At 36.6% G+C, this 20,782-nt stretch overlaps 1 protein-coding gene across 2 annotated transcripts in view; it reads right to left on the bottom strand.

Moving 5' to 3' along the window:
* ANK2 (ankyrin 2) overlaps positions 1–20,782 on the bottom strand; it is a 242,204-nt gene that overhangs the window by 143,233 nt on the left and 78,189 nt on the right. The window contains exons 5-8 of one of the 2 annotated variants that reach the window (XM_060012911.1): positions 8,009–8,107; positions 3,770–3,955; positions 3,296–3,319; positions 198–296 (exon numbers count right to left, since the gene is read on the bottom strand). In XM_060012911.1, coding sequence (XP_059868894.1) covers positions 198–296; positions 3,296–3,319; positions 3,770–3,955; positions 8,009–8,107 — 408 coding nt within the window. The remainder of the gene's footprint in view (positions 1–197; positions 297–3,295; positions 3,320–3,769; positions 3,956–8,008; positions 8,108–20,782) is intronic. The other variant, XM_060012912.1, reaches the window with a different exon arrangement.

Below are 20,782 nucleotides of genomic sequence, written 5' to 3'. Positions count from 1 at the left end.
AAAATCTTTATCATTGTTAATGTTTACTTTAGTAAAATGCGAAATTCTCTGGTGGTGCAGTGATTAGGACTCCACGCTTTCACTGCCAAGGGCCCGGGTTCAATCCTTGGTCAGGGAACTAAGATACCGCAAGCTGGGCCACATGGCCAAATAAAATAAAATAAAATAAAATAAAATGAAACTATTTTAATCCATACCCTGGCTGTGAAGTCCACAGCAGCTCCCCGGTTTAGAAGAAGAGTTGCCACATTGACGTTTCCATAGTGGGCAGCGATGTGCAAAGGGGTGAAACCACTCTGTGGAAAGCAAAGAAAATGACAGTCAGTAAAGCATTTCACCTCTGTATGTTGCAGTCACTGGATTAGAGAAGAAAATCACATCTACCTAATACGTGAACAATGCAATTCAGATCATAAATGCTTTATAAGACTTTTTAAGTTTCAGTGCTATTATTTAAATTTAGTGGTAAATAAGTCAATATATAAACAGGTAAATAAATATCCTACATTTCTTGGCCACATTATTTCCAATTACATTAATTTATCTATGAGATTTGTTATCTGTATGAAACCATGTTTCTTGAGTTGATTTAGCTTTAGAACAAAACGATATGATTAAACAGCATATTTTTTCAGCCACAGAATTAATATAATTATGAATAAAAAATGTTTTCTCCAGAGAAAATCTCAAAACTTCTCTTTTTTTCATTTGTTTGTGTTTTAGTTTGGGTGTTTTTTAAAATGAAAAACAGCATTGGTTGATGTTGTATCTTTGGAACTATGAAAATATTGTGAGAAATTCTTACAGAACATATACAATTCATCTTACATCATTTACACTGTCCTGACATTTCTATCCTCTTTAACAACTATGTTTAGTCAGACTATATTGTTATAATAAAAAAAAGTTAAAAAAATTAAACAATATACTTGGAATTAATATGAATATAAAATAAAGAAAAAAATTAAGTGGAACCCAATTTTGAATGTTAATTAAACCAAACTTTATCAATAAAATAAGACTGATGTAGAATAAAATAAGCAAGTTGAATCAATTACATGAGCATTAGAGAACAGTTTACTATCAGAATGTTTTAAAAATGAGTCTGAAAATCTTAAATGGAAGAAAAGCATATTTCCTTTCTTCGTTTTTCTAATGAAAATTTAGTTAGAAATCTGCCATTTTCACAGTAGAAGCATATTAATTCTTTTCTTATTAAAGTATGAAAAGAGGCATTATTCTTGCTCTCCATAATATTCATTGCTTAATAAAAGATTATAGGAAAAATAAAGACTGTTCCTGTAAAACTGGATATCAAATCCTGCAGTTTTGAGGATACTTTGCATTGTTCTCTTTTATTTGAAATGAACTTTGATGTGTATAATACTGTTTCTAAGAAACATTACCTAAATCACAACCATTATTTTTCTATTCACTTGATATATAGAGTTTGGTGGCTTTATTTTTAAAATGGCCTAAAGAAGCATCCAGATACCTTAGGTAATAGAAATTCCTCTGTGCTATCAGCCAAATTAGCTGCAAATAATTTCTGACTGTAGCAAATCAAGACAAAATAAGAATAGTAACTATCAATCCAAATCCTACTCTTGCGGTCATGATATTTTTATTTTGTGTCTACATGATGGCAAATACTAATGTCAATATAGAAGAAAAAAATCAGTCTACAACTTGGCTGTTATTTTATAAAATGTCAAGCTTTAGTATTTTAGGAAATAATTCACTAGATGTTTTTCATTTTTATCTTGATTTTCCTGTCACCCAGTTATATCCTGAATATGCATCTTTTATTCAAGTTACAATTTAATTTCAGAAAAACATAGTGACTGCTGATGAATCATTTTCAAATTATTCAAGTATAATAATATTATTTTTCCTATTTGCAGAAATAAACTAATTTATCTTCTGACACAGCCTCATTGAAAATCCATGATGATGCCTCAGGCTGTGACTCTTGGATCAACACGAGGCTGGTAGAAGCCCCTCAGAGGAACTTTTCCCTGAGTAACGTGGAGGTGGAAGGCTCAGGTCACCCTCCTACAGGACTACTGATGGAGGGGTTTTCCCTCTTTGTTATTCTATTGTCCCCGAAGAAATATTTCTAACTCAGTCTGTATCTACTCAAATAGCTGCTTTCAGCATAATGATTAGAGCCAATACTGCTTTAAAAAATGTAAACGATTACCAAAAATCACCTACAAAAGAAAGGTATTAAAATCAGTAATTAAGATATATCAATTTGTATGATTCCAGTCTTGAGCAATTTCACCAAGCAGTTGGGCTTTTAAAAAAAAATCTGTGACCTAAGTTCCACACACAGATATGGAACAGAAGAAATGATATGAATAATTCAAGTATATTCACATCTCAATGGGTAAATTTGTCGATAAACAAGATATTAGGTTTAGAAATACACTGCTCTCGGTAAATACTAAGTGTAAATGCTCAAAACCCCCATAGGCCCACAACCCAGTGATCATATGAGATGTTAGTCTAAAGAATTCCCTCAGCAAAGTGAAAATCAACCTACATAAGCAGTCGCTTGCTTTTGAAAGTTAATTTTTATAATATAGGTTAATTTTTATAATATACTTTCAACGTTTGTGTTAGTGCCTCTTATACCACACACACACACACACTCTCTCTCTCTCTCTCTCTCTCTCTCTCTCTCTCAGAGGCTTCTGAACCAAATACTCCTGTTGATTTTGTTAACTGATGGGACTTATTTAGGTATGTGGAAAATAGATGATTTCATGACAACTATTGTAAGAGCAAGATAAAAGTAAATGCTTTGCTCATGATAGGCTCAATATCATTACTGATTATATACAGTGTGGTAAAAATAAAGACAGAATAGAAGGGCAACTGCAATTAGGTAAGAGGATGAAACAGTGGCAGAGAAACCTCCTTAAATTACACTTCACTAAATTCTAAATGCAGAACTCTCATTAAGAAAGGAGGTCACATCTCTTATTGGCCAAAAGTTAATAATAAAGCTCACTTAGTAAAATACATATTACGGAAGAGTCTTGTTTCATGCTCTACTCTAATAAGCTACTTAACGTTTCACTGATTAAATAATGCTTCAAATACATGCTATATTAAAAATTTTGAATTATCTATCCACTTGCCTTAATTATGGGCAAAGTTTCCAAATTAATTAATTTCCTAATAATGAAAATTCCAATCATTAGTATAAATTAGTGAGCATTTATTCTAATTGGACAAAAAATAAAATAAAAACAAGGTATATTTTGATATAACCGCAATACTGTACCTCGGTTGTCCTATTCACCATCATCTGAAGCGGTGTTGTGTGGGAAAAAGAGGGAAGATATTACACAGTGCAAAATTAAGGAAACAATCAATCTGTTCTCTGCAGTTGAATATACCGTTCCAGCATGCCAAAATGCATTCTACTGAAAAAAGACAACTATAACATTATACAATTATATCTTTCTAATTCTGCTTCTATTATTTTTTTTACCACAAATAGAAATAGAATGAATAAGTAGATTTCTAAAAAACTGAACCTCACCTTTTATAGAAAATTATCTTGAGGTTTTTTTCTGTTTTCTTACTGTACTCAACAGACAGTCCCCTTTTTTTCTGAAATACCTCTGAAAGTAAATTATCTCTTTTGATGACCAGAAGCAATTTTGCCTTATCACCATGGCCTACTTCTTTATCATCTCCCAGGAGGAATCTGGTGGCCGAAGAGTGCCTTTCCACAAATGTATGAAGCTTTTACCTTGGATTGTACGTCAGCGTTGTGATCGTTCTGAAGCAGGAGTGCAGCAGATTTGGTGTCATCTTTCCTAGCTGCAATATGCAGAGCTGGCAGCCTTACTTTCCCTTTGGTGTCATTCTCCAAGAGGATGGCCACTGCCTGGTTGTGTCCTTGCTGGAGTGCCACCGCTAGGGGCGTAAAGCCATCCTGGTAAAACAGAAGAAAAAATCTTCCATCAACTTTTGGAAGCCTGGGATTCAACTCCAAGAAATAGTGCATTTAATTTTCACATTAATGATTAAGACTGACAAGAAAAATGAAAGGATTAATTATTACTGTGAAGATTAAAGCAAATTATCATCACTTGTTGTACTATGCACTGGCTTCATCAGATTTTTTTAAATACCCATTCTATTTATTTTTTAAAACATCTGCATTTCCTAACAAAGCGTAATGCACACAGGACGTATTCAAATGTGTTTTGAATATGAAAATAAAAATTAGAACCAACCTTAAGTAATGCCTGCTTATGGAAAGGAAAATGTGGGAAGGGTAGAAATAATGGAGAACAAGTCTGACTGAGAATCAAAGATATGGTAGCCAAGACAGGGAAATAAATTACATGATTAACTATTGCAAGGTGCTAAATATCTCACAACAACTGTTAATGGAATGGTCTGTTACCAATTAATTTGGGAAGTTTAGGACATCATATGATCTAAAATTCTTTGGCAAATAAGGCTAATTCATTAAGTTTTCACTTAGCTGAATTGTATATTATTTAAATCATTTAGATATAAAATTGTGCTAAGTAATGTAAAGAAAATCAGTCTTTCAATTAGAAACTTAACAAACAATTAAAAAAATAACAAAGATCGGGGCTTCCCTGGTGGCGCAGTGGTTGAGAGTCCACCTGCCGCTGCAGGGGACACGGGTTCGTGCCCCGGTCCGGGAAGATCCCACATGCCGCGGAGCGGCTGGGCCCGTGAGCCATGGCCGCTGAGCCTGCGCGTCCGGAGCCTGTGCTCCGCAACGGGAGAGGCCACAGCAGTGAGAGGCCCGCGTACCGCAAAAAAAACCAAAAAACAAAAAACAAAGATCATCAAAGTTAGAGGAGCCTTAGAGGTAGATGGATAACCACATTAGAAAAATTAGAAGCTATGTTTTCTCTCTAGAAACAAGTATTCAGCAACGGAAAGGTGATGAATAAGTAGAAAAAATATACCTATATATTCTAGGCTCTGTTAATGTGAAAACCTCCTTTAATTCACAAAAGCTTGAAAATAAGTCTCAGTTAAATGTTTCCATTCACAGAAGAGATGAGGGCAATTGGATATGGTACATCTATTGAATATATTCCAGAGACAATGGCAATTTATCAGCATCTAACTACTCCATTTGTTTTCAACAGTATTTTTTTAAAAGGTAACTGTAGACTTCGGAGGGAAAATCATTTCCCTCAAATGCATCATATCATATATGCACTACCACAGTAAGAGTTGAATTTTTTAAATTAGAATTGAATTTTAAATAAATACATTACTTAACGGAATGGAAGAGTAAAGCATGTAGTGTTGTAAGATGAAAGAGAGTAGCCTAAATTTAGAACTTTGTTTGGCACAAATTAAGCCCTCTGTGAAGGAGGAAAGAACAGGCTCATTATCATGCACACATTTAATTTGATTCCCCCCTGCAACACTGGGATAGTTTATATTAAAATAATGTGAACTTTATTTTTTCTTAGAGACAAGGCATTTGCTGACAGCACAGAACCTAATTAAAAAGTTTTTAGCCTTCAATTTTGGTAACATTCAGGAAGAAGGAAGAAAGCAGAGAATTATAAAAATGGTACTGGACAGACAGAGAACTCCTTTGAGAGAATTTAACTTTGGACCTCCACCACACGGATTTCATTCTAACCTACACTTCATGGGAGAAGGGTAAAGATTTGAAATGATTTTTTGAAGTACCTTCACCAACTCTATGAAAAGGAAACCTATATTAAAAATCTGTAGCTTAATTTTTCATCATTTATTTACCAATGCTAATTGCTATAATTACGGGAAATTTCAACACTTTAAATATTTCTTTTCAAACATGAGTTTCATTGCCATACTGAATGATCTCACAATTATCTGATTTTTAAAGTGGTCACAATGTCTTGATTAGTAACTAAGTTTTGCAAATTAGGGCTACTAATGGGTTCAGGGTAAGTGTCTTCTCTAGGTATATTCATACATGTACATACAACCGTAGAAGGTATTTAGCAATATAGCCTAAAAGATCAAATAGTAATCAACCATATAGCCCTATGAAGATGTTATTCATTCACAGAATGATAGACTAAAGGGAACATGCCAAGATTTTTCCATTAGTGTATTTCCTGATAACCATTCGGGCCAGTGGTATGGAATTAATCAACTAAGTTTATACATATCCAGTCAGGGAAAATTAATTTTACTTATTTAAATGATTAAAAAACAAAACAGATATATGTTTGTTTAGAGGCATATATGTGTCTAAACTAGGATTCAAAACCTCATGTGATTTACTTGCGACAGTCATATTTCTTTGTGGAAATAAGAGACAGTTTTAATTCTCTGAGAATCAGAGTGTAACACGGACTCCACTGATGCAACATACATAAAAGGATATTTCTGGAAGCAGAGTGAGATGCTACAGGGGTCCAGACCGGAGGAGTCTTGAGAAAGCTGACAATGCTGTCAGGCAGCATTTCCCTAAATCATACACTAGAAAAGTTTATTTGGTGAGTAGAACTCTGTAGTGTAAAGGTTTCTCTAGATAAATGATTCTGCTTTCAAGGAAATAAAGTAAAACAAATGCATATTTCCATGGTTTGGTACATTTCTCAGAGGTCCTAATGCAGAGATATAGTCTCGTACTGTTATCCAAGCTTTGCCTGAGGATATTCACGTGCTACTCATTGACAGAATTAATGTCTCAGAAAGTCATAAAATCATAATCATAAAAATCGCGCTGTACTCATGTGGTAAGAGTGTAAAATCTGTGTGTGCTTAGTAGAGAACGTGAAATCGTTTCATACTACGCAGTCGTGTTTTCCAGTCATAAACAGGAAATGTGGTCCCATTAATAGTGATGTCTTGGGATTGTTTTTAACTAATGAGAGTAAGCTGTCAGAAAGTTATCGCCAGGCTCCATAAAAAGTTTTCTCTCAAAGGGCCTGGACATGAATTTAACAGATTATAAATGACCTCTCTCCACAGTGCAGGGTAGAAGGGATTTCATGTTTATTTCACCTAAAGACTTAATTGTCCAGAAAGGAGGCCATGTTAGACATTAAAAGTTATCAGGATAGTTTCTGGGTGACAGCCATCTATCTACCAGTCACCTTTCACTCCAGGGCAGGAGTTTTAAAATTTTATCAGTGGAGCCACAGAATGTGAAATAGGAAAACTAAAGCCTGGTTGCTTTTGGGTGAGGAGAGGCATGTCCCAAAGGAGCTCTCTTCCCCTCCTCTCCTGTGTCACCTACTCCCAACCTTCCAGTGGCCCCTGAGGCATTTTCTCCAAGCTCTAAAGCATCCTAAGCATCACTTAAAAATCACTGTTCCAAACAATCACTGAACTCCCTCCTTAATCTGTTTAGGCAGAAATGAGAAGGAAAATACAAAGTAGGTTCGGCTTATTGGAGAACACACACAGGAAAAGGAAAGTGATGTTCTAAGTTGGCCCATTCCAACCCCTTTTTATGCCTAGATGGCCTGAATGTTTTGAGACTGGATTGATTTTGAACATTCTATTCAGTTGTTGCCATAATCAGTCACACAACCACATATCATAATTTGTACTTCATAAAATATGAACAGCTTCCTGATGACATATTTCTCATGAAATTGTGTGAACATAAATAACTCTGAATTCTTGCTAATCATTAAAAAACTTTCCTTTAAGGAATTGCATTAGATCCTAACAAAGACAAAACAGTGATGAAAAGAGATGGATAAAATTTACTATAAATTGATTTTAGAATAGTATAAAGCTCCCAAAAGCTAGAGAATGGCAAATTGATGGAAGCGTGATTTCACGTAAGAATAAATTGACATGAATCCCAAATCAAGGCATACACTCATTGAACTGTGTGCACTGGGTCATTCGTTCATGGCCACTGTTGTAGATTACAATAGTAACATGAACACTCGTAGGATAAAGGTAATGGAGACCCTTTGCATCTGGGTACAAAGAACATGGACATTAAGATCAAAGAATTCAAGTGTCTTACCTCAGTAGCAGTGCTCTGATTAGCTCCATTTTCCAGCAAATATTTTACAACATCAATGTGGTTCTCTTGGGCAGCCATGTATAAAGGAGTGAAGCCATTCTGAGGACAAACAGTGAAAAAGGTATCTTCAACCATTTGTAAAGTTTAAACCAGGGAAGAATACATGACAAAGAAAGAGAGAATACTGTGAAGCAAAACTTTGAAATGGTGAAACATATAGCATACCTTCACATTGAAGAAGTCATACAAGCATTTACCATCAGAAAACTAGACAAATAAAAGTTAACCAATTCCCACCCACAATTTTTGAAAGAATGAGGAGAAAGGGAAGAAATATCCCCCTCATTTCCTGCTTTCATTTCAGCACCAGAGATTCACATTTCTTATCACCCGACACTGTGTTAAAAACTAAAGATATTTAGTATCTTAATATGTATATAATTCTATAATATATATCATTCATTATATATAATATCTATATAAAGATATCTGTAATATTTATGTAGTATCACCTATATTTATCAATTCATAAACTATTTAAACAGACGATTATCTTGAATATATACATTTCAACACCCTTAAAAGTATAAATTATTACTCATATCAGAATAAGCTGAGAGATTGCAAAGCTGATTGAAAACTTTTAAAATCTGTATTTCAATGTTCTGCTTGAGGTAGCATGATTTATACTGAACATCTTTACATTACTTTTTAAAAGCCATTCTGAAATTCTATCATTCATTAATTCTCATATTCATTTATTCAATTATTTAATAAAAATCCAAGCACTGGTAGCTGGGCCATCACTGGGAAATAATAATAAACAAGACAGACATCTGCCCTCATGGAGTACATACTACGGTAATATGATAACGTTATATAGTCATAGTTGTTTTTTTTTAAAGCACTGAAATTTTGTAACATGAGTTTGACACTAAGTATAAACTGGCATATTTTCTTTTCATTAGATCCTTTGCAATATATAATACTTCATTAAGGTAAAAACCCACAAAACTTTATTTAAAAAAGAAAACTTGTGAAATAATTCATCAACTCTCAAAACATAGCATTCTCTTAAAATTATGTCAGAGTCTTAAAGACAGTTGATTACTTTAAAAATTCCACACATTAATGAGAATGAGTAAAAACATAGATGAAACTTCAGGTATTTCCAAAAATTTATAAGGAGAGAAAAATTTTTTTCTTTTTTGAAAAATTCTTCTGTATACCTTGTATAAGTGTGGAAACATTATTCAAAATGGTCAAGATAGAGCAAAATACAGAGTATACAAGTAGAACACGAAAAGTAACTTTAAATTTGATTACAAAAGAAAATCTGTAGGTTTCAAATGATGGTGGAAAATTTAAAACTAAGAAACATTACAAATGGAATGAACTGACAATTTTGTAGGATTCAGGAATAACTTGCTAGCTGGAGAGCATATTTTTTAAAACACAGAAAATAGGTGAAACCTTGTGTATTTTAAGAACTGAAGAGGTGGCGGAAGGATGGAATTAGAGATTCAAAGGAAGGGAAAGCCAGTGAGGATGGTTAAAAACATTGAGTGGGTGTGGAATGGGGCTCTTTCACGACAAGTAAAAGGCAGGGATGCAAAAAGAACTTTGAACAGAATAAAACAATTTGCTTACGTGTTTCCCTCTGACAGAATCGTGTGTAGATCAGAAGAAAGGGAAATAGACTGTGGTTACCAGATGAATAGGGGAAAGGAGAGATGAGCCATCCCTAGGCTCTTGTCCTGGGTCCTAAACTTTAGAGACACCTCTTCTAGCTGAGCTGGGCAAGGGATCCAGAGGGCCAAGGAGGCATGCCCATCCTGACCCTGCAGCTCCCCTGCTTCCAGATCACACACCAGACACGAAACCACCCAGAGTTCCTGCCCACACAGCCCCAAGTGTGGTTCCAGTGCTGGCTCAGATTTCTTCCTTGGGTTCATCCTCCCAAGGGTCCACCCTTGGGAGGATGAACCCTACAGTAGGCTGAATACCCTACTGTAGGGCATACCCTACAGTAGGCTGAATAACGCCCCCAAATATGCCCACATCCTAATTGCCGGAACCTGTAAGTGTTACCTTCATGGTAAAAGGAACTTTGTAAATGTGATTAAGTTAAAGATCTTGAGATGGGAAGATTATCCTGAATTATCCAGGTAGGCTTGATATAATCACAAAAGGTTTTTATAAGAGGGAGGCAGGAGGTCAGAGAGAAGATACCACACTGCTTCTCACTTGCAGCCTCAAGTAGGAACCAGAAGTGCCAACACCTTGGTTTTAGCCCTGTAGAACTGCTTTTAGACTTCAGACTTCTAAAATTATACAAGAATAAACTTGTGGGGGCTTCCCTGGTGGCGCAGTGGTTGAGAGTCCGCCTGCCGATGCAGGGAACACGGGTTCGTGCCCCGGCCCGGGAAGATCCCATATGCCGTGGAGCGGTGGGGCCTGTGAACCATGGACGCTGAGCCTGCGTGTCCGGAGCCTGTGCTCCGCAACGGGAGAGGCCACAACAGTGAGAGGCCCACGTACCAAAAAAACAAACAAACAAACAAACAAACAAAAAAAAAGAATAAACTTGTGTTATCTTAAGCCACTGAATTTGTGATAATTTGTTACAGCAGCAACAGGAGTCTAATACACACTCTTAGAGTTGTTTGTGAGGGAGGGTGGAAGTTAGGAGATGAACAGAGCTTGAACGTGCAGGCTGGGGTGTGTACACCTTTACACATGATGCTCTTGTGGTGTGGATGGAGCAGGGGATGAGGAGAGGAGAGGGGCCAGAGTGCAAAATCAGCCCCAATCTGCATGGAACGAACTCCAAGGTTTCTAAGAAGTCTAAATTTAGACCTATCTTATTGCTAGAAAGATATATTTATCAAGGTAGGAGGATAGGAGAAAGTTATTTTATAGTTTATTAGCTTGATATATAGCTTTTAGTTTTAAAAATATACTGTAAGTGGACCTCTTTTGCAGTCTTGTCCTGGGCCCTGCAAGCATTAATGGTGAGCTAGAGTAATAGAGAAAGAAAAGGGAAAATATAAAAAATAGAGAAATGTCAGGGCTGACAACATATAGTATCTGGTGGGGAAAGGCCAGTGACAGACAAATGATCAGGCTCTCGGTTAGAGGGCATCATGAATACCATGTGCTCCTTGTGCCACAACCTCAGCATGCAAGGGCTTCCAGCAGAGTGGGATGCACGTATAAAGAACGATAAAAATAAAAATGATTTATTGAACTTCTGCTCTATGCCATTCACTGTGGGAAATGCTTTGACTCTACTGCTTCAAATCACCATGACCACATGCTCCGGTTTCCCCAGGACAGTCTAAGTTTATGCATAGTTATCTTGGAGTAATTATTAATAGTATCTCAGTTTGGATGATAAATTAAATGGCCCAACATCATCTCTAATCCTTAGAATAGTGCTGTAACATTGGTATTATTATCCCCATTTGAAATAAGGCAGCTGAGACTCAAACACTTAGGTAACTTGGCCAAAGCCTCCCAGCTAATAAGTGAACTGGAAGTGACAGACAGGAGCCAGTACGTGGACAGCCTTCTTCCCCATAAAGGAGTTGGGATTTGATCATGTGGATGTGTGGTTCGCAGCCTGGCTGTGTTATAGAATCTCCTGTGGAAACTTGTAAGAATGCCTAGGGACCACCTTGCCTCTCCTGAATTGTAGTCTCCATACAGGAAGCCAAAGTACATGCCTTTTTTAAAAAAGCTCCATTTAAAAAACTGCCCCAAGGACATTGTTTTAGGTGATGCAGAACAACTGAATGGTTTTGGGCGGGGATCACACATGCATTTTGGAAAGTTCACTCTGGTGACCACAGATGCCTTGGTTTGGGATGGCAGGATTCAAGAATGGAAGTAAGGGATTAATCAGCTTTTGCAATATTTGCGATAGTGTATTTAAGTGATGAAGGTAACATGAGCTAAGACAACACCTTGGCTAGAAGAAGGGGGAGCTATTTACTGTTACTAAATGTATGAAGTGAGAAGGCAGTAAAGATTTACTACAGGTCCTAAAGATGTGGGAAATTATCCTTCCTTAACTTACTGAGGCTATTTAACAAGAACTAGTCCACCAGAGAATGTGAAGCACACCTCTGGGTAACTGGGAAAGGGCATGGCTGCACTTTAACACCATTGTAAATTTTATAGGAAAGCTTTTATCTTCCCATATAAATAGGTCAGCCACACAGGATTATTGGCTCCTGTGTCCATGTACCCAAGTGCTTTCCAATATATTATGTCTCCACGTTTTTCTAAAATGGTCTGGCTGCAGGTAGGTATGAAAGTATATGCATTTTCTCCTTTTTGATATAAAAAAGTCAAAGGGATCCGGAGCCCAGGTTGATACTGGAAGGATGCGTACAAGAACAGCATTATTTGTTGTTAGGGTAATTCCAGGGTGACCAATAGGTGCCTCTACCAACTGGTTACTAAATATTTTGAACATTATCCCTCTCCATGGCAAATTATTAATTATTTGCCATTCATTTATATTTATTCACTAAAACTGCGTTTGGTGACTCTTCACTGCTAGGCATTGTGTTCAGCTTTGGTGATTCAGAGATGAAAGCTCCCTGTTTATTAGGAGCTCACTGTCCAGAGGCTGAGATGGGCAAGTAACCAAACTATTGTATTACAGTTCCGTGAACACATATATAGTTAGTTTCTTTCAAAAAAAAAAAGTTATGGGGCTTCCCTGGTGGCGCAGTGGTTGGGAGTCCGCCTGCCGATGCAGGGGACGCGGGTTCGTGCCCTGGTCCGGGAAGATTCCATGTGCCGCGGAGCGGCTGGGCCCGTTAGCTATGGCCGCTGAGCCTGCGCGTCCGGAGCCTGTGCTCCGCAATGGGAGAGGCCAAAACAGTGAGAGCCCCGCGCACCGCAAAAAAAAAAAAAAAAAAAAAAAAAAAGTTATGTGTTGGGTATAACGAGAACATAAAAGGACACAGAACTCAACTGGATAAAAAATTACATCTGAAGGAAACACTGGGAGTGATACTTGGAAGACACTGGGAGTGATTCGGTTTGAGCTAAGATATGAAGACACTGAATTTAGGCACAGAGGCAGGAAACCTCATGAGAAGAGAAAACCCTGACCATATCTTTGGAAAATTCACCGTGACTAGCGGGGTGAGCAGGCCGAGACAGGCAGGGATCAGCCCCCATCCGTCACGCTGAGGCACCTGAATTTTTTTTTTTTTTTTTTTTTTTTTTTTTGCGGTACGCGGGCCTCTCACTATTGTGGCCTCTCCCGTTGCGGAGCACAGGCTCCGGACGCGCAGGCTCAGCGGCCATGGCCCACGGGCCCAGCCGCTCCGCGGCATGTGGGATCCTCCCGGACCGGGGCACGAACCCGTGTCCCCTGCATCGGCAGGCGGACTCTCAACCACTGCGCCACCAGGGAAGCCCAGAGGCACCTGAATTTTATTCTGAACTCTTGGGTGTCACTGAAGGGTTTTAAGCAGGGGTTTGACATGGCTACATTTGCATTTTAAAGAGATTAATTTGCCAGAGAGGGGAGGATGAATTAGAAAATGGCCAGAGAATAGTCTGGAGGAGTAAAAAGAAAGTTTTTGTAATAATTCAGATGAGAAGTGAGGATTAGAAACATTGAAATGGTTTTGAGATTTTGAAATGTCATTTAGTGTTCATGTATTTATATTCCACTTAAAGATCAGAAGTGGTTTCAGTCTGCATGAGTTATTAGTTATTGATAACATTTCTCAGATTTATTAAAAAGTTAAAATACTTTTCTTCAAATCTAGAAATTGCATCATATTTTAGAGAATTCAAACACTTATAATATTACCAAAAATGTTGTTCCTATTTTCATTAGTGATATATGAACCAGTAATCAGGTTTTAGCCACTGGAGAAAAAATTTTTTTTTTGCTAATTGGATTATCTGGGAAAACTGAACGAACATGAGCTGATAATCTTCCTATCAAATGTTAGATTTATTGCAGTTTGGGGGAACATTTTAATGCAATAAACCTATTGATATCTGTACGTCATTTCAAAGAAATTATATAGAGACAAATAATGTCAGTATGAAAAGTAATAAATGGTTTAGAATCAATGTTTTGGATAAGGATCAAAACTCTAAGAAGTATCAATATTACCTATTTTTACAGAATCTTAACTTTTCAGACATAATTTTGCCAGAACATATAACCTTATTCTTCTATTACATAAATTAAGATTCATCAGTCGGATGACCTGAAATGATCATACAAAATCACTTTTATCTTAACATAAAGGTCAATGTTCAAATGTATGGACCAAGGGGGGAAAGTGGCGGGGGGTGGTGGTGGGATGAACTGGGAGATTGGGATCGACATGTATACACTAATATGTATAAAACAGATAACTAATAAGAACCTGCTGTATAAAAAAATAAATTAAATAAAATTCAAAAAAAGTCAATGTTACTATTCAATTCAAAAGGTCTCTTTTTAAAAAATGAGATGCAATTAACATATTATATTAGTTTCAAGTGTATAACATAATGATTTATTGTTTGTACATATTGAGAAGTGATCTCCACAGTAAGTCTAGCTATCATCTATCACCATAAATAATTTTTCTTGTAATGGGGACTTCAAAAAAAGGTCTTTTTTTATAGCACCAAATTTGTTCTAAAGTTTTTCTCCTTGACACTGGACTAGGTACCAAGTAACAAATATGAACATAATACTGTTCCTGCCCTCAAGAGCAGAAAATATAACAGATTCACCGACTACACGTATATGGAACCATAGCACAAGACATACTATAATTGCCGAAAGAGAAGCATGAATAAAATGCTGCCAGGGCACTAAAGAGTTGATACCATGAAGAAAGGCATCTCAGGCGCAAGCACACAGACCTGAGAGGAAATTAGGAGGCCTTAAAGAAATCAAGACGGTAGATCTAAAGAAAAGAAAATGTGCTTTGCCATTTTTTTCTATTCTTCTTTCATTCTCCCTCTCAAGAAATGTGGCGTTTGTGTGAAAAGTCAGAGTGTATTTGCTGCAGGCATATATCACTTGGGGAATTCTGTTCTCTAAGCACAATACTGAGTCTAATGAATTAAAAAAAAGGACTTCAAGTAAATTTACCAAACATGAGTAAAATCTCATGCAAGAATGCAACTTGAAAGGAATTCTTACAGGTCTAAAAATTTTTTTAAAAATTTCAAAGATCTCTAATTCATGTCTAACATATTACCACCCAGCTAAAGATATACTTTAGGAAATTTCATAGATCGAGTGTAAGCTTAACGAGTAGAAACTGATTATAGAAACTTCAAATGGTATATAAATTAATTTCTCTGTAACTGCTCACTGTTATTTCACTTGTTCTTACTTTCAGTTCTACGCTGCTAAAATTATTAAGTATATTTCAATGATTAAAAGAAATTGCCCTATTTTTCTAGATGAAAATGTTATAGCTAAAAGGAGACTCATCCTTTTACTGCTGAGGAAATTTTAACCCAGAGATTGAGTAAACTTCCAAGTGGACTGGGCAGTAACAGAGGTTAAGGAGGGAACAGGAAGTTAGTAGGAAGTAAATGGACACAGCAGAGGCAAAGATGCTTGGAAACTTTTGCCCTCTTCTTTTTACCTTTCAGGCATTGACACGTGTCACCCTCTCTGGGAGGCCTTATTCAGTGCCCATAACAATCTTAGCACATAGTGGGTGTTCAATAAATATTCGTTAAATGGATGAATAAATAAAGTGAAATAGGATCCAAGTTTCTTTCTACATCTGTGGTGGTTTTAAAATATGTCTACAGATTCTTTTCCCATAAAGGTTATTATAGAATACTGAGTAGAGTTCCCTGTGCTATAAAGTAGGTCCTTGTTGGTTATCTATTTTATATATAGTAGTGTGTATATGTTAATCCCAAAAAAGAATAGACATATGTATATGTACATGTATAACTGAGTCACTTTGCTGTACACCTGAAACTAACACAACATTGTAAATCAACTATACTCCAATATAAAATGAAAATTTAAAAAAGAGCAATGCGTATGTCTAAAAGCTCAAAACCTAAGTATAAATTGTGAAGAGAATTCTGGAAAAGAATTGTGTTGTTGGCAAAATGGCATCTTAAAAAAATCAAAAAATAAATAAAAATTTAAAATTCACACACAAAAATATATGGCTGCGAATTCTTTGACACTCCTCCCTTCAAAAGTCAACCTAACTCCATTTCCACAGAGTGTGGACCAACTTAGTAATTCACTTCTAATGCATTGATTATGGTGGAATCGATGATGTGTGACTCCCGAGGCGAGGGTTCAAAGTCACTGTCCTATTACTAGGTTTCTCTTGGGTGACCTGCTCTGGAGGAAATGAGCTGCCATGCCATATTAACATTCAAGCAGCCTGTGGAGAGACTCACATGAGATGGAACTGAGACTTCCCACCAACAGACAGTAATGACTTGCCAACCATGTGAAAAAAACTACCTCGGGAGTGAACTCTCCAGCCCCAGGAAAGCCTTCAGATGGCTTTAGCTCTGGTCAACATCTTCACTAAAGACTCATAAGAGACTCTGAGCCATAATTTCACAACTAAGCTACTACTGAATTCCTGATCCACAGAAGCTATGATGATAATATGTTTATTGCTGTTTTAAGCCACTAAAGTTTGGGATAATTTGTTACGCAGCAATAACTAACACAATGTCTAACAAGGTCATACATGATCTGACCACAGCCTACCTTGCTGACCACATCTCTTACCACTCTTACTCTATTCTACTTTCTTTCTGTTTATGAAAGACATTCAGATCCTGGACAGGTTTTTTTTTTTTCAAATTTTCTAGTCATGTAACTCTCTTCAAATGCTATCTAACCCAAAAACTCTGAAAATAAAATATTAAACACTGCTGCTCTGTTTGATGTTGAATGAGTTATAACTTTCAGCAATGTCTTCCTTATTCCCAAATTACCGGGACAATCGTTTGTAAACTGTGCTGTGTTCCGAGGAGGTATATCAGAGATCCTTCTAGTAGAATGGTGAGTTTTAGGAGCTATCACTGTTTGAAAACACAAAGAAAGAGTAGCCTAACATGGTAGTCATGTGTTACCTTTCTTTTAGTTTTTTGCAATTAAAAATGACATAGCCTTTCCATTAATAAGAAGGAATGAGTAAAGTAGGTAGTTGTGTATATTTGCTTAGATGGAGCAATCTATATCTAAGAGAGTCTGAAAACTGCAGCTTTAAATATTTATAATACCCTTAATTCCCTGTGCCATTTGCCAGTTAATAAGAACATTACAAACATTACATATACTCTCCACATCTACTGGAAAACTCATCAACAGATTACACAATCAATCCCAACAGTAGAAAATGGAAATGGTTATAGATAGCTCTGGGTTTAAACTTAGCAAAAGTAGAATTCCCCTTTTGATGAAACCTTCTTGTCTTTGGCAGGAAGGTCACTGTTAAGATTTAGATTTTTTCACAAAGCAGAATTCTTCAGCAGCCTTAGCTATGACATGGTAGTAGGCTTTTTGTCACACACCGGCTAGCACTGGTTGGGAATTACTACTCTAGTTTCTATTCCAAATACTATGTATCGTCTTCTTCTTTTGAATTAGCATTATGAGAGAGAAGTTTGGAAAGCATCCCAAAGTTATCACACAGCTTTAAGGTCAGGATAATTCAAATTATTTCCCTAAATATACTGTAAATGCACAGCTGCAAAGGATGTAAAAAAACCAATGGGTACTAATTGTAGTCACAAAAATAAAGACTACTCTTTGTAATTTGCGGGTGTGCTCAGGGCAAAAGAACAAAAGATACGATTATGCGCTTGCTTGGAAGTTAAGAAGGCATTTTATTAATTAAAATGTCATACAAATTTTCTCAGATAATCAGAACATGACAACTCTTTACCAGGGTTAGGATATTATAAGTTATTTTAACCTCTTCTCTCCAAAGGTCCTCTTTAAATAGCTAAACTTTAAATAGCTAAACTATTAGATGACATTAAAATGATTAATGTACTAAATCTTTCTAGGAAGGTTAAACTTTATGGAGTGTTTACTATGTCATCGTGTTTCATCCCCACCCCTATGCTATTAGGGCCATTTAAGACTACAGCTCATAGTCATTCATCCAAGGGTACACCCGTAAGTGATGTGATCAGGGTCTGAACACTGAAGGACTCCAAACACAGTGCTCTTTCCACTCCCCTCAGCTGTCCCCTTCAACCAGGATCAGATTACCTCAGAGAACAAACACTAATTGGACAATTAGCCTTTTCTTAAGCTCTTCACTAGAAATGACAGCATTGGAAATGCCATGACTTGCTTAATGAAGAATGTCCAAGTGCCCTCTTAGGTATAAGGATTCTTCCAGTCTTTATTTCCAGTGATTAAGAAATTTGGGGTGGTGGTAGCGAGGAGAGAAAGCTACACACTTTATATTTGTTATTTAATCCTAACAGCCCAGTGAAATAAGTAATATATCTCTACATGACTTAAGGAAATTAACACTCACAGGGATTAGGAAGCATTCCTAAAGTTTCACATCACTTACAACGTGGAGCTGGGATTTGAATCCACGTATAACTAATTCTAGAGCTCATGTTCTTTCTACTACACTATACTGTCATGTGTTTTAGCAGCAAATTTGGCAGACAGTATTTTATCATGTCTGGGTATTGCCAGCAATCAGAAACACCACTGAAAATACTGTATTCCCATAATCACCGCTTTCACCTCCTCATGGATAAATTACCAAGAAAACGTGAACTATTCTACATACTTCAAGTTACTCACTCCAGTGCACCCTATACATCAACCTGAACTAATCTTCCTAAAACTATTTTCAACGCTTTCCTGAATTGATTGTCATCTTACTGACCATAATTAAACATCAGTTTTTCACAAACCATGGCTAAAGATGAAGACCTTTTATACCCTAGCTCCATTGGCATATTAAGAACAAACCTTCAATGCACATTCTGATGTTGTTCCAGACCAGCTTGTCTCACCAATATTTCTACACTCACCAAGCTCAATTATACCTCCCATCACTGTTGTAACTAATCTTCCCATGTGGAAAGTCTTCTGTTTCAATTTCCCCTCTGCAGAACTTTCAGTGATGGGCTCAGGTCCTCTGAGAATTTTTCATTAATAGAATTTGGCCAATTTCAACCTTCTTCTCTTGAATATAGTCTAGAGAGGAAGGTTGAAATCATCTACCATCTTCTGTTGTTTGCCTTTGTTCCTGGTGCATTTGTCCTGACTTTGCAGGTAGCCTATGTACTTTTAAAAGCAGCTTCCTGCCTGACACTTGTTTAGAATCCTCCACAGCAATGAGAACTCTGCTGAGTACACAGTAAGCACCCAATAAACAGCTTCTAACAGTTTACCCTCAATTCCTGACAATGATGAATAACTTAGATTTATGCTTCTCTCCTTTATTCGTTTAAAATTTAAATTTAACAGGTGACTTACCACCAGTTCATTCTACAAAGGAGATGAGATGGCTGGCGATGTTCTATTCATTCTCACATAACACCAAAATACTGGAAACATTTACCTCCGTGTTTTACTTTACAAAAATGAATAAATACCTCATTACATTGTTAAGCCATTACTGATAACTATATAGTTAATCTCCTTGTATTTGTCAACAAAAAATGAGAGGCAAATGAATTTTTAAACAAATATAGAGAAAGCAAATGAATTTTAAAAGAAAGTAAATGAAATTTTAAAACTGAAGAAAGCAAATGAATTGTTTTTTTTATTCAGAGTCCAAAAAAACAACAACAAATAAACAGATGTAGTATACAACTAATATAATCTATAATGAATTTTTTAAATGGAGGGCCCAATATATAGTAATAGGTATTGGTTGATGCCTACCCAGGATCCCTCCCCTTTTTTTGAAAGCATCCTGGTTTTTCCTTAGAGTATCTGTCTTTACTCACATAGTTCATGTAATTCCAGCAAAGCTGAACTTCTCAGCTTCCAGCTCCAGGAAGAGCATCAGATAACTTAAGCCAATCAACACATTCGATTCTCTTAGATACAATGAGTGGTTCAAGTTTGGGCAAGAGATTTAAGATAGTCTAATCAGTCAAACTCAGGATTCTCTGGTCGAAAGCTGGGACAAAGTTTCCTTATTTTAACAACAAGAAAATGTCTGACTCTAATCTTAGGTCCACAAAAAGAATAAAAATGACAACAGCATCTAACATAGAGCGCTTGTTATGTGTCATGGTTTGTGCTGTATACTTCGATCCTCACAACAGCCCTACATTTTATGTACTATAATTACTCCTGTTTTACAGATGAGTAAATCCAGACACAGATATGATAAGTAACTTGCCCTAAATAACAAGGGTAGGAGGTGGGTGATGGGGGCAGGATTCGGGATTCAAGATTGTCTGACCCCAGAGATGTTGCTCTTAACCACTGCTAAACTGAAGCCTGTCCAAGTTTAAATCAACTGCTTATTACTCTGGTCTTGATTGGTTCTCATTCTAGTTCTTCCAGACCTGCTATTTTTCACTCACTGTACGTTAAGAATCCACAGTCCGGGCTTGCAGACTCAGACTTACCATTAAAACCTCCTCTTGGATGCCTAACAAGCACTTAAAATACAACTCATGCTCTCTACCCTCCTTCCCACCCAAACAAAAACAAAACCTTGTCCTTATCCCATGTTCTCTATATCAATGGACTACATCACCATCCATACTGACAGAGGAGAAATCCAAAAGTCATCC

The sequence above is a fragment of the Delphinus delphis genome, chromosome 5 (genome assembly GCF_949987515.2).
Source record: "Delphinus delphis chromosome 5, mDelDel1.2, whole genome shotgun sequence".
NCBI classification, from domain to species: Eukaryota; Metazoa; Chordata; class Mammalia; order Artiodactyla; family Delphinidae; genus Delphinus; species Delphinus delphis.
Note: the sequence above shows the minus strand (reverse complement) of the source record. Positions and strands in the feature narration are given on the sequence as shown.